The sequence below is a fragment of the Monocercomonoides exilis genome (genome assembly GCF_001643675.1).
Source record: "Monocercomonoides exilis strain PA203 chromosome Unknown scaffold19-1596985, whole genome shotgun sequence".
Classification (NCBI taxonomy): Eukaryota; Preaxostyla; order Oxymonadida; family Polymastigidae; genus Monocercomonoides; species Monocercomonoides exilis.
In genome coordinates, this window is record NW_027150564.1 from 707,722 (window position 1) to 721,922 (window position 14,201).

General features: G+C 32.9%; 5 protein-coding genes across 5 annotated transcripts; 1 reads left to right on the plus strand and 4 right to left on the minus strand.

The window, feature by feature from the left end:
* Positions 1-1,737, plus strand: MONOS_3311 (uncharacterized protein). The gene is made up of 4 exons (XM_067873303.1): positions 1-284; positions 332-439; positions 495-1,454; positions 1,539-1,737. Exons 1-4 carry the CDS (start codon positions 177-179, stop codon positions 1,641-1,643), a joined length of 1,281 nt encoding a protein of 426 aa, XP_067728470.1. The 5' UTR covers positions 1-176; the 3' UTR covers positions 1,644-1,737.
* Positions 1,732-3,087, minus strand: MONOS_3312 (uncharacterized protein). The gene is made up of 4 exons (XM_067873304.1): positions 2,837-3,087; positions 2,672-2,770; positions 2,580-2,615; positions 1,732-2,517 (listed from the first exon to the last, which is right to left on the minus strand). Exons 1-4 carry the CDS (start codon positions 3,067-3,069, stop codon positions 1,824-1,826), a joined length of 1,062 nt encoding a protein of 353 aa, XP_067728471.1. The 5' UTR covers positions 3,070-3,087; the 3' UTR covers positions 1,732-1,823.
* A 31-nt stretch (positions 3,088-3,118) lies between these two features.
* On the minus strand, positions 3,119-6,427 carry MONOS_3313 (uncharacterized protein). The gene is made up of 2 exons (XM_067873305.1): positions 6,177-6,427; positions 3,119-6,121 (listed from the first exon to the last, which is right to left on the minus strand). Exons 1-2 carry the CDS (start codon positions 6,415-6,417, stop codon positions 3,492-3,494), a joined length of 2,871 nt encoding a protein of 956 aa, XP_067728472.1. The 5' UTR covers positions 6,418-6,427; the 3' UTR covers positions 3,119-3,491.
* A 2,521-nt stretch (positions 6,428-8,948) lies between these two features.
* Positions 8,949-9,918, minus strand: MONOS_3314 (uncharacterized protein; the record flags this gene model as incomplete). The annotated part of the gene is made up of 2 exons (XM_067873306.1): positions 8,949-9,615; positions 9,678-9,918. 2 exons carry the CDS (start codon positions 9,916-9,918, stop codon positions 9,176-9,178), a joined length of 681 nt encoding a protein of 226 aa, XP_067728473.1. The 3' UTR covers positions 8,949-9,175.
* A 2,480-nt stretch (positions 9,919-12,398) lies between these two features.
* Positions 12,399-13,483, minus strand: MONOS_3315 (uncharacterized protein). The gene is made up of 5 exons (XM_067873307.1): positions 13,396-13,483; positions 13,131-13,324; positions 12,825-13,043; positions 12,641-12,750; positions 12,399-12,557 (listed from the first exon to the last, which is right to left on the minus strand). The coding sequence occupies exons 1-5, from the start codon at positions 13,451-13,453 to the stop codon at positions 12,455-12,457; spliced, it is 684 nt and encodes a 227-aa protein (XP_067728474.1). The 5' UTR covers positions 13,454-13,483; the 3' UTR covers positions 12,399-12,454.
* Between the last annotated feature and the right edge of the window lie 718 nt (positions 13,484-14,201).

Below are 14,201 nucleotides of genomic sequence, written 5' to 3' on the forward strand. Positions count from 1 at the left end.
TGAATTTTTGAGGTGAAACAGCTGATTATCACCGAAATTTTTGCTTTTTCAACTTTTCCGATAAAAGTCCAATGAGCAAAATAGAGACTGTGGATGAAAGCCTTTTGAAAAGGCTCCAGACTTCATATGAAAAATGTCCCTGATTCTTCTCTTGTTCGATTTTTCAAAATTCTAAAATGAACTGCTGTTACTTAGGCATGAAAGTGCAATCAATGCAAAATTTAGCTGATTTTCTTGAGTTGTTTTCTGAGACTGTTTTTCTAAAAAAATATTCAAATGAAATTGTTTGCGCATTTTCGAAATTTTTGTACCAATTATTTGAATGTTAAAGATTTCACCTATTATTCACATGTTTTCAGATGTGTGTAAGCAAATAATGGAAGGCACCATTTGTTCTCCAATGATTCCACTTATTTTTCTTTTTTCGTCTTTTCTGCAGGTATGATATAACTTTGTTTTTTATTTCGTGTTTTGTTAGTCATTAAATCACTTAGTGTTCAAATTCAGACATTTCTTCATCGGCTCAATCTTTGCTTCTTAATCTATTTGACCGTTTTCCTGATTTATTGAGTGTTTTTATGTGCACAACTGAATATCAACTTTCAATATCTCTTGAAAAGCACCACCCCAACATAAATCATTCATTTTATGATTTCTGTCAACGAGTCAAAGATCTTGCACAAGCAAATGGTACCGTTCAATCGTTGCCTTCTGAAAGAAAAGTTGTTTGCAAAGATATCAGCAATGAAAAAGAATTTGATTCATCAATATTGGATCAAAGTGCAACAGAATCTATTATTAGCATTCATTTTTGCTGTGCGACTGACGAACTTCGCTTGTCAATTGATCGAAGAAGAGTCGATGTTATGAAGTATGGAATAATAACATTATTTTGCGATAAAGTCGTTGTGGATGGGATATGGAAGATTGAATTTGTGGTTAATGGCATAAGTAGTTGGTCGGTTATTGGTATCGCTGAAGAAGATAGCGAAATGGCTTCGCATGATGAGAAGAAGAAGAGTGATAAAGAATCTGAAAAGAAAATGAAAAGTTATCAAAATGAAGATGATGAAAATGAAAATGATGATATGGAAATTTCAAAAGAAAGTCGACTTTTAACGACACAGCGACAGAATGTGAATGAAGGAATGGGTCGCATTTCGAGAAGCGTTGGTTTTTCATCTCGTGGTTTCGTTATCAGAGAAAGAACATCAAAACAGGCAGACAAGAAGAAGAAAGACTGCTCGTTTTCACATTACGAGGAAGAAGAAGAGGAAGAGGAAGAAGAAGATGATGATGAAAGAGAAATTGAAATAAGAGGGAATGAAATGTGGAATATTGGTGATGTTATTTCTCTCGAGGTTTCGATGGACGAAAAAATATGCTTGTTGTTTATCAATGGAAAGTTACAACCGTATTATGTCAAAAGCATTCCAGATAAAATTAGATTCGGGGTATGTGATCAGTTATCTTCTATTGATGTTAATTTTCCGTTTTGTTTTTCATTTTTGTTATCTATTTATTGTTTCATTATTTAGATAACGCTTCTTCACAATGAGCAATCTTCCATGATTCAGTCGTTTCAGTCTTTGCCCAGTTTGACTTCTGCTTTGCCATCTGGCTCTGTGGCAGTTGATTTCTGAATCAAAATATAACGGCAATTTTTCGGATTTTTTTTTCCTCATTTGTTTTTCCAATAGTTCTTATTAACAAACAGAAATGCCATAATTTGCTGTATTTTGTCTTCAGAATATTTTTATTTACCCAATAAAAAAAAAGAAGCGAACTTTGAGAATAAAAAAAGAATTCTAAGTCTTCACATTTCACCTTGTCAATGCTCTGCGCTTGGCTTGGAATTGTGGGGCCTTCAGATTAATGCGCGTTGTCTTTGACTGCGTCACAATAGAAGTTGCAGGCCCGTCGTCGTATGTAGATCCATCGTCTGTTTCGCCCACTAAGATAACTTTTGGCTCTGAAGCTCTGCCATAACTTTGAGAAGTTGGAGGAGTTGAAGATAAAATAGTCACAGGAGGGTATTGTGGCTGGTATGATTGCGACAGAGAAGGAGAAGGATATGCAGCTTCATATCCAGATAGACGCGGATCTTGAGATGAATAAGGATACGACGAAGGATACTGGGAAGATGGTGGAGGCAGCGGTTGTGAAGGGGTTTGTGATGTTGAAGGGAGAATGCTGATTGTATGAGAAGGAGTTTGAATGGTAGTTCCAGAAGAAGATGAAGGGGTAGATATAATTGTTGGTGAAGGTGGTGGTGCAACCGGAGATTGCTGTGAACGCCAGTCAGGTGCTTGCCCATATGAAGAATAAGGCGATGTTGGACATTGTTGATAAGGTGATGAGGGTTGAGATGGTGCTGTGCTGATTACAATTCTTGTGGTTCCGGGTTGAGGAGCAGAAGAATAAGGATAATAATCATAGGGAGAAATATCATAGTACGGGTCTTCAAATTCCTCGTTGGGATCAAACCATTGAGAGGGAACAGAATAACCTCTTACTCTTTTTTTTTAATATAAATATTAATAAAAAAATATATCAATAAAATAATTTTAAATACAAACCCTCCGTAATATTCTGGAACTCTCTTAGCTTGGTATCTGTTTATAATTTAAATATATTCAAATATTCACAAACAATAAATAAAGTGCAAAACTGATCAAATCCTCTTGGAACGTGAACATTTCTTGCGAATGCATCGCTATATCCAATATCAGGACCATCATAGCATTCGGTCCCTCGTCTCACTGCATAACTAATGGGTTTCGTTTTTAGAAAATGTGCGTTAAAAAGTCAAAATATCAAATGTTTGATTTCAAACCAAAGCCCTGTGCAATCTGCTTCTAAATGTGGCACACAGTCTCCACATATATATTCTCTCCGAAGCATGGAAACAGGAGGCTCGCCAAAGTCAGAGCATCCATCAAAGCAAGATGTCTCAACTTGATTGATGTTTGGTGAATTGCATCCCGCGCATGAAATGATAATTTCACATTCTAATGAGAAAAATAAGCAAATGTTTGCCAGTAATCGCAAAAACATCCATCGTTTCATGTTTCATTCGTTTTCATTGCGATGATTCGAACTGTAGAAATGGAAATAGTTGAGGGAAAGATCAATTATTTAATTGATAGAAATGCTTAATTCATCAAAATGATAAAAACAATAAAATTATCTGATGGAAAAACACAAAAAATGTTCTCAATGTTGACTGAAAAAGTAAAAAGAAAATTACCTATTATCATTTGTTTTAAAATTTCCATGTATTTCGCAGATAAAGATTTATAAACTAATAGTAGCGAAAACACACTTTCAGAAACGAATCAAAACATATAATAATTTTTAATATGGTACAAAAGAGTACAAAAATATCCATAAAAGGAAACAACATTTTTAAAAAATTGAAAATTTTTGTAAAAAAGCTAAACCAAAATAAACAGTTATTGAAATTCCACCAAAAAAAAATTAAAAAATTTTCACTTTCTTGCTTTTCTGATCAATTCATCCATTTCTTGAATCTCCTCATCAATCAGTTGAATCCAAACACCCGCGTGCGCTCTCACAACCTGTTTTCCTTCTTCGCTCATTTTCCTCCATTCCGCTTGCATCTCCATCACCTCGTTCTCATTGAAAGTTTCTTTCTCATCCAACAAAAATTCATTTCTTCGCATTTCTTTCTTCATTTTTCCTTCTCTTTCTCCTTCTCCTTCTTCTTTTCTCCCTCCGCCAAACTCCCTCCTACTCCCCATCACCCTCTCCAGCTGCTCCTTTATTGCCCTCTTATTCTCCTCCAACCTCTCACAATATTCTTCTTCACTCATCCCCTTCATCTCGATCACCCCTTCCACTGCATTCTTCCTCCCTTCGCTCACATCTCTTCGTGTCTGCAGTAGAGCTAGTTGTGCTTGTGGTGACACAGCCATCACCCCTCCTTCTTCCTTCTGCCGATTCAACAGCAAATTCAGCAGCTTCGCAGAACTTGTGTTGTATTTAACCCTTCCCTTTGTTTCTTTCTCTCTTTGTTCTTTATTCCCCTTTCTTTCGTTTCTTTCTCTTGTTTTTTGCTTCCTCTCCTCTTTCTCCTTCAGCCGTTTGTATTGTTTATACACAATCCGCAGCTTGTTAGAGCACCAGCGCGATTCGTAGCAAAGAGCAGTGTAAGCAGACAGCAAAGTGACGGGAAGGAACAAATCGAGGCGGAAGATGATGGATGCCTGCTCCAGAAGATAGAGAGAGGAAGGAGGGAAAGAAATAGGGGAATCTGTGGTGGTGTTGGGAATGGAAGGAGAAGGGTGAAAAGGAACGGATTGGATATGTAAGCTGCCTGAAGGAGAATAAGAGGAAGGAGAAGAAGGAGAAGAGGATGAGGATGAAGGTGAAGGTGAAGGTGAAGATTGTGGTTGTGATTGTGTTGATGACGTTGTGGAAGAAGGAGAAGAGGAAGAGGTGAAAGAAGAGGAAGAAGAAGAAGCAGATGAGGAAGATGATGGTTTATTTGGAGAATTAAATCCACCTTCTTCTTTATTATATTCATCGCAATTGCAATTGCTGCTTTCATCATCGTCTTCCTCTTCCTCTTCCTCCTCCTCCTCTTCTTCTTCTTCTTCTTCTTCTTCTTCTTCTTTCTCCTCTTCTTCCTCCAATGAATCCTGCTCCTCATTCCCACCCTCCCTTCTCTTCTCCTCTTTCTTCATCTCCTCTTCCCACTCCCTCAGCAGCTCTTCATCGGCATCTCTTTCGCTCTTCTCCTCTTTCGCCATTTCGTCCTGAAGCTGCTGAACAAACTGGCTCATACTGTCTCCATTGCTGCTACTGCTGCTGCTGCTGGTAGTATTAGTAGTAGTAGTAGTTGTTGTTGTGTTCCTAACCTCAGCTTCTGATGCCCCTCTTTCTCTTTTCTTCTGTTTGCTTTGGTTTCTCCGCAGCTCTCTTTCTTTTTCTCTTTTTGCTTTTCGCATTTCTCTTTCTCTTTCTCTCTCCTTCTGCCTTTCTTCTCTTTCTTTCTCTCTTTTCTCTCGACGTGCTTTTGCACGAGGATTCAATTTTTCAGTTTCTTTTTCTTCTTTTTCTTCGTCTTCATCTTCGTCTTTTTCTTCCTCTTCCTCTTCTTCCTCTTCTTTTTTATCTTCTTCTTCTCTCATTTCATTAGCATCTACTTCATTTGATGAAGGCAGCCCAGCATTCTGCTTGTTACTCTCAACAGCACCCAATTTCCTCTTCTCGCTTTCTGCTGCGTGTTCCGTTGCTTTGTCATTCAATCCTTTTCTTTCTTCTTCGGCCTTCTTCTTCTCATCTTGTTCCATTCTTCTTCTTCTTCGTCTTCTTCGTCTTTCTCTCTCTCTTATCTCTTCTTGGCGTTCTTTTTCAAGATCGTCTTCGAAAAGCGACAGCCCTTCTTCGTCTGTCTTCGCACTGTTCAGCGAATTCGACAGCTCAATCAGCGCTTCAAATTCCCCGTTGCGCCGCAAAAACACATCAACTGCACAAAACTGCTCCTCTTTGCGCTCAGAAGAGGCACCTTCCTTGTGACTTGTCGAATTCTGCGGTTCACTTGCACAGCCAGGCTTATTTAAATAACCCTTAATCCTGACCCCTTCCTTCAAAAGTATGTATCGAGCTCTCTGAAGTGACGCGTTGGAAAGAGAGTCTGATCGGCTTTCCAAAAGAAGTTTGCATAGCTGAGACGCTGTCCGATAACAGAGGAACAACAAAGGAGGGGCAGTGGAATTAGTGCTTGACAAATGAAAGTTTGATAAGATTGAAACTGAATAATCGTCATCAAAAAGTGATGGAGCAATACAAATGAGATTTGACTGAAAGGTTGGATCGCAAAGATAGTCGGAAGAGAAAAAACTACGTTGCTCTATGTGTGGCTGCGATGCAATATTCACTGTTTTATTTATTTTTTCGTTGCTTTGATTCTTGTTTTTAAAGTCGTTTTCATTTTTTTGTTGAATGTTTTCTGAACTTTGTGTTAATATTTGAGGAGCAATTTCTGGAATGGTATGATCGCAAATGTCAAAAGGAGTTTGCTGAAATAGTAAATCTTCATCTACATTCCTTTGTGATATCTGTACTAAAGCAGCATTCTGAAAATGAGACTTGGCTATGAATGAAAAACAAGTACTTTTTCGGAATGCAACAATTCAAAAAATACCAACCTCGTATAATTTTTTTTGCCACTTCCTTGACTTTTCCTTTTGGTATTTTTATTTTATTTTCAAGAAGCTTTTCTAATAATTTATTATCCTCATTTTTCAAGAAATGAGTGTAAAGCAGTTCGGGATCAGTAAAAAGCCTTGTTAAAAGTAAAAGCGATTCTTCAGAAAGCTGATCGATTGAAAAATTAAGATGATAATTTGGAAAAATAGGATTTAGATGCAAATTGGTACTTTTCTTCATTTGATCTCTAGTCCATTTTTAATTTATGAAAAATCGAAAAATGTCAAAAAAAAATTGATATTCACAACAAATATGAATTTATTGTTTGCGCGACAACCATTCAACGTATTTCCAAACGCTATATTCATCTATTTCTTCGGGCTTGTGCTTCAAAATAACATGTTGCAATGAAAGAGGATCAAGGTTGCTTTCATCATCTGAATCTTCAGATTCTTCATCTTGTGAAGAATGTGATATGATTGATTTTTCTTTCATTTGCGTTGAATTTTCTTGATGCAGAAGTTTGTCAGCTTCTTGCCTTAAAACAGAAACCAATTCATGCTGAAGTTCAATTGAATTAATGATAAGTTCAGTTGTTATTTCTTCTGAAGGAGTGAATGTTTCTTCAATAGATGACGATGACGATGGTGACGGCAACGACGATGAGGAAGGTGATAATGATGATTCACTTGTTTCAATTTCAGTTGATGGTTTTGAGGAAATTTGATTTCGAAAAACTTTTTTCTGCATCAGCATATTAAGAGCAGTTGGAGTGAAAATAAAGCCAAAATGTTCATTTAATGAAAGATGTCGTGATGAAGAAGATTCAACTTCAAATTTTACATCTGGGAAAATGGTCGGAAACCGATTGTGCAACAGATCACATAAAATGCATGACTAATAAATAAAATAATGTTAATGAAAATATCATTTTTAAAGAAAAGCAAACTCGCGAATGAAGGATTACTTCAATTGATTGTTTTTCGTCCTTTTGATTTGCTTCAAGTTCTTCTTTGTTTGTGGTTTCTTTTAAAGTGCTTTTTAATGATGCTTTGGGAATAATAAATTCATCTTTAAAAGGGGGAATTGTAGATTCAAGTGAAGATATAAAATCATAAAAATCAGAAAGTGGTATTTTTGATGGTGGTGGTGTTTTTGGCGATCTAGAGCCTGACGAGCTAAAGCCAAACAATTCTGCAAAATCAGATTTTTCATTCTGTTGAAGTGCTAATCCAGCTGCATTGAGGATTTTTTCCATTTCAGCAATATACGGAGCTGCAATTGTAGATTTCGACACTTCTTTTGTGACTCCCTTCAAAGAAGGAATTGAAACAGTTTCCCATTCAATAAGAGGAATTTGAAATAGTGAAGCAATTCTATTCTTATTCAAAGTACGTAAAAATCCTCCTGTCCATTTTTCTCCTGACAAATGAGCACTAATGATCCCCGTGAAAATAATGTCTTCAATTGATTTTTCTAATCATTGATTAAAATTCTTTTATTAAATATTGATTTTGAAATTTAAATCACACTCGTTAATAACTCGACGTTTCTTATTTCTAACGAGTAAAAATGAAGAAGAGAAAAGACTGATATTATGTTCTGCAAAATAAAATTCTATTTCAATGTTTAAAAATTCAAAATATTCAAACAATTTCATCACCCTCTTTTTCGAAATTGAGAGGAAAGTGTGCGCGTGTATTCAAAAAAAATAGTCGCTTCCAGTAAATATTTGAAATAAGAGGAGACAGTGAGAATTTTGAGCTCTCTAATTCATTGATATCATTTGACATTGTCAGATGAATAATAACAATTATTTATTTTGGGTTAGTCTTCTTAATTTATATTCAGTTTTCACAAATCAATTTGTGTGTGTGTGTGTTTGTGTTAACAATAAATTACTTGAAAACATAAAAAAAAAGAAAAAGAGAAATGGAAAAAAGAAAATATTGAAAGATTATTCACTGTGTAAAACATATTTATTTATTATGAATCATCTCCATCACGAAATTTAACGCTTATCTCACATGAATAAAAAATACCAAGTGCAATGTGTGATGCATTTGTTGCTTCAACAGAGATGTTTCAGTTAAGTATTCATTTCATTATTGTTGCAACAATATTTCTACGTCCTCCAGATTTCCTAAATTCACACAGGCATATCTGTTGCCATGTACCGAGATTTAGATGTCTATTTGTAATTGGAATCATGACGCTTGGTCCAACAATTGTTGACTTTGCGTGAGCAGGCATATCATCGTCTCCTTCTGCAGTATGCCGATAATATGATTCTCTTTCTCTAATAATATTATTAAAAATAGATTCTAAGTCTTCTCTAACTTCAGGAACCCCGCTTTCATTGATTGTTAAAGCAGCAGATGTATGCTTTATAAATAAATGAAGTATTCCAACTTCCGGAAGAGGTGGAAGTTTGCTTTCAATTTCATCTGTCACTAAATGAAATCCTTTTGATTTAGGTGCTAGTGAAAACTCAACTTGTGCAAATGACATTGAAGAAAGACAAAAAGAATATTCTGGAGAAGCAATAAAGAAGATATAAATGGGACATCAAGAAATGTTGCTCACAATAAATTTTTTCTTTCAAATGTATCGTAAATTCAAGTGAATAATGTTCATAAGAAAAGAATTATTAATTTTCAACCAAATAAAAAGAGAATAGCCAAGACATTTTGTTATGGAAAAGAAAAATTATTTTTGTTTATATTTAAAAATGAAAAGATTAAAAATAAATGCGATATAAAATAAATAAATTTCAAAATATAATTTCTATGTCTATTTTAAAAAGTCTTGATGATATGAAGGCGTTGTTTTGCGAAAAAACGGGAAAAAACAAATAAATCAAAAAAATCAAATAAAAACGTACAGTGCTGGAATAATTTCAACTTCTCGAAATTTCAAATAAACGTTCAAAAACCAGCAATAAAACATCAAATTTGTAAAAAAATGTATGTTAGCAAATACATAACAACGAGTATATTTACGATGCCATCTTGAAGTTAACATCGAGATTTGTAAGGAGGGCAAACACGAAAGCAGCCGATGTCATAATAAATCCAACAAGTGTGTACGTAATCCAACGCCATCCAGAAGCCATCCAGAATCTGGACATATTTGGTTCAGTGGAGCATGTTCCTCCCAAAAATGCAATCCATTGGCACACAAGATGTGCAGCAATAAAGATCAGATAAAGAAGTGCGAATATCATTTTTTTCAATGGCAATAAGGCAAGTATGCAACCAACAATTCCAACAATTGAAACTATCATCATCATAACATTGGACCAATCAACTTTATAATCAATAAGATCTGCTATTTTTTTATTAATGCATTTGTCGCCAACGTAGAAGAAATTTCCCAAATACATGACAAATACGCACACGTACATGGCTAAATGGAAAATTGTAAACCACACTCTCACTAAATTTTAAAAAAGAAAATAAATTGTTTGTACATGCATCGGAATTAACAAATAAGCATACAAGGCAGTAAAATTTTCTTTCCCTTGCAAAACAGATTTATTACAGCGACCGCGATGCAAAGGCATTGGCAAACAAGAGCAATGACAGCAAAGGCAATAACAAGATTTGTTACGGATTTGCATCCTTCTGGAAGATAATCTCTCCACAATTGGTCATAAGGATCTTTTGTCTTTGCAGCTAAAAGGAATGATTCCATTTGATCTTTCCGAAAAATATATATCCCAAATTTTGTAAAACACATTTTTCTTTTTCGAAAATTGTTATGGTAATTTTAATAAATGTATTCAAAGAATTTTTCTTTATTATTATGAAAAAATACTATTGATTCTTTCTTTGTTATTATTCGATTGATTTTGTGTTATAAATATTCCAAATGATTGATATTTGATTGAAATTAAATATTCATCTATAATTTTCTTAAAAAATACACCAAAAATAATTCAAAGTCGAAAAAGTTGCAAACGAAATCGAAAATTTTTCAACCGAAATCGAAAATTTCACAAAAGATAATCGTTAAATAAAAAGTATTCCACAAAAGAAAAATGATACTCTTTTGTTTTCGGAAATATTATCTGCGATGTTTGTGTTGCTGATTTCTGCAAATTTTGTAGATTTCGAACCAAAATAAACTCAGTTGTAAACAATAAACAAAAGCTATAACATTTGTTGCCTTCCATTAGAAATGAGTTTTTTGATATAAAAAACGCGAAATAAGAGAGCCAATATTAAGTGCATCATTCTTCATTAATTGTGGAAAATTATTAATAGTTTTTTTTTGCAAATCTTTTGAAAAGCAGTGTTCTTTCAATTGAATAAAGATAAAAATATGTCAGAATTTCTCTCATATTTCTTATTTTTGTAATTAGACAAAAGGAAGAACAAAAATATAACGGAAAAGAGATGAAAAATCATTATTATAAAAAATATCATTGATATTCCAACAATAATAATGTTTTTTTTGACTTTAGTTTTTTTTTGTCTTCTGTCTGAAAATTTGCAGTTTTTCGAACTTTCGACTTTGGTTGAAAGTTTTTCGATTTTTGAATAATTTTTGGTGTTATTGATTCATGAACGAAAATAGTCACAACTTAGTCAAATATGTTGCATTTATTTTTTTTTTTTTGGTAGAATAAATTTATTATCAAAAATTATTTTTTTTCTTTGAGTCAATATTTTATCACGATTTTGACTATCAAACAATGGAAACACTCCGTTTTGACATTTGTGTTATTATTGAGATTTTGAATTGATTCTCATTTTCAATTAAATATGACATAAGTTATAATTTTTGAATCCATATTTTTCCAGTCAAAATTTTCGGTTTGAAAATTCTCTTTGAATAATGATAAACGAACACAAAAAAATATTAACTACTTTAAAAGATTATTTGTTCACGAGTATTATATCAAACATCTTCATTATTAACATTTATCTAACATTTTTCTATTGAATAAAAAATATACCTCCAAATAAATAAAAAAATCTCAGTATCTACACTCCGAAAAAAATTTTGATTACAAAAACTATCTCACTTGTCAAGAAATATTCTTTAGCTATGAAAAAACTTGCACATTGAAATGAAAATCTCATTAGGACACCAGCATTGCTCCTGGAAACATAATATTGGATGAATGAATGATGAGTTGTTTGCTCAATATGTTAAAAAGATTTTGATATTAGGAATTGTTCATTGAAGACAATAACTCACAAAGAACGAAAACAGATGCTTGACTCGTTGAGATTCACAGTGAAAAAAAGAACATCAAATTTTGTCTCAATAATTATCAGATGCATTTATTGAAGAAAACACTTTTATTCCCCAAATAACTCATTTTATTCATCAAAATGATTGTGGAATATTTAATGTTGAACAAAAATATTTTAATTCAAATTTTGTTGTTCCCTATTTTTCTTCAGTTTTGATATAGATGAAAAGTTGTTTCTGATGTCTTTCCACAGGCTTTTCTAGCTGTATTGCCTCCTTCTTCAATTCATTCTTCATTAAAAAAAGTGGAGAATTATATTGAATGTAAATTCTGCTAAAGCTACGTTCCATAATGCATCCTCAGAAGAAATAATTCAAATTTTTATTGGATTTAACTTCTAAGCAAAAACTATCAATCAACATTAATAGGTAAGTGGAGCAGATCCTGGAACCAAGGTGATCCTACCTACTATTTATATCATTTTCATATAGAAAACCTCTTCTACGGTTAACTCTAACCCTAATTTTGCTCGGAAAAACCCTAAACCATCACATTATCCAACATGAACTTGTTTAATTAGTCAAAGCCCTAAAACCTAATAAGCACAACAAGAATTATAACAGAATATAAATAATTAAGGGAGTTGATCATGTGGTATCAGGATCTTCTCCATTTACCTTGCAAAGATAACAACAATCGATGTGATTCGAGAACCAGAACTCAAAAAGAAAAAAAAAATATTTTTTATGATAAATAATATCCTTGACACTTTTTCAAACATATCGTCTTTCACGATTAATTGTTTAACTATTATTTTTTTAACTTCAAAAATTAAAGCTATTCAGATTATAAGATCATCCAACCAACTTATTTGATTGAGAATAAAAAAAGGTCAAAAATGGAATATTTGCATAATTTCAGAATGACATGTTATTTATTATGAGACTCAAATAAAATATAATAATGAATGCAAAAAAACAAAATTTGATCAATGCCTTTTGAATCTGTTGTAACTTTTTCTAATCCAAATGATTTTTTGTAAACTCTTTTGAATGATGTTAAAAATTTTTTTCATGGTAATTTTAATATGTTAAAAAATCTGGAAAGACGAGGAATAGTGTCCGGAGTTGTTTGAAAAGTATGTTCAAGAAGAGATTGAGTTAAGTTATCCAACCTGAAAAAAAAATATTAAAGATTGATAAAACATTTAAAAAATTAATTAAGTGATATTTTTAATGAAATTTTATAAAAACAAACCACTCAACATCACTTTGACGAAGTTTCCCCTCCGCCCATTGAGGCCGAAGTTCTTCGAATTTGTTCTCAATCATTGGCTTATAGGAAGGAGCATACTGTCCAACAACGTGCTGAAGCATTTATAAAAACGAAATGTTCAAAAATATTTTAATCAAAGAATAAAATTCATATTAACAAAGCATACATATAAAAGGGCAATTTGATGAACAACAAATTTATGCGGAGAGACTTGGTCGCTTGTATCTCTAACTTTTTGTCCAATATGTTCAGAAAGGATTAGACCTTCTTCCATGCTCGATATACTTTGAAAATACTCATTCACAGATGAATAATCACCAGACGTTTTTGTAATACCTGCAATTAAACCGAATGGCTTTAATAAACCGAGAGATTCCAAATAATCCTTTCATTTTTTCGTTAAATAAAAATAAAAAGGAATAAACAAAAGATGTTTTGAGGAGAAATTATAATTGTATAAAACAGAACATACTAAAGGGCTTACAGTTGGATCACACTCTGCACACAAAGAAAAAAGTTCATCTTTCAAATGTTTTTCCAATTTCTGTGAAAACGATGTTTGATTCGCTGCACAAGATTTTATAACAATGCTCAACAAATGACATAATGTTACAATCTTTTCAACAGGTGGATAAGGTAAAATACTTGCAGAGAGAAATGTAGTGACTGTTATAATGATTTATAGATAATCATTGATGGATTAGGTTTTAAACATTTTAAAAATTTCAATTTTTTACCTTTTGGCAGTACTGCGATTTCAGGAATAATTAAAGGCTGTGATTGAAGCAGTGCCATAAACGAAAAGCAAAATAAATGAAAAAGATCAAAAATTTATAAGAAATAAATTTTCAAACAACAAACAATTATCTTTCAATTTGTTTCGTTATGGAATTGAAAAATAATATTTTAGAATGTGAATTGCCAATGGAAAATGAAAAAACAACCATAAGTTTATATATTACAAATCTTTTTCGCGATGTCGATGTCTATTTTTTTCATTTCTTTATTTATAATTGATCTAATAGACTCAAAATTGTTATCTGTAACTGTTTTTGTTCGACATGGTATTATTTTGGTCATTTAACGTCTTTTTTTATTTTTTGTTGGAAATATTTTTTAATATTAAGGCGATAGAGGTCCTTTGATCATGATTCCTGTATGTTCTCATGAAAAAAGATTTTATTCACATAATTTCAACTCGATATTTAACTATTTTTTAGGACATGCCCAAAGGCACAAATCCTGGAATGCTCACAACAGCCGGAATGAAACAGCACAAAACACTTGGGGAAACAATCAGAAAGCACTATAAAACAGTTGAGGGATTTTTACCAGAGAAATATGATGAAAATGATTTGTATGTTAGAACTTCAAATTACGATAGATGCCTTCTTTCTTCTTGGTCACATATTGCTGGGCTTTATGCAAATGGAGCTGAAGAAGATGGAATGTTTGCAATCCCTATTCAGGCAGAAAAGCAAGATGACGAGTATTATTTGAGAGCATTCGACATTTGGTATAACCGTTCATTCTTATAATGAAA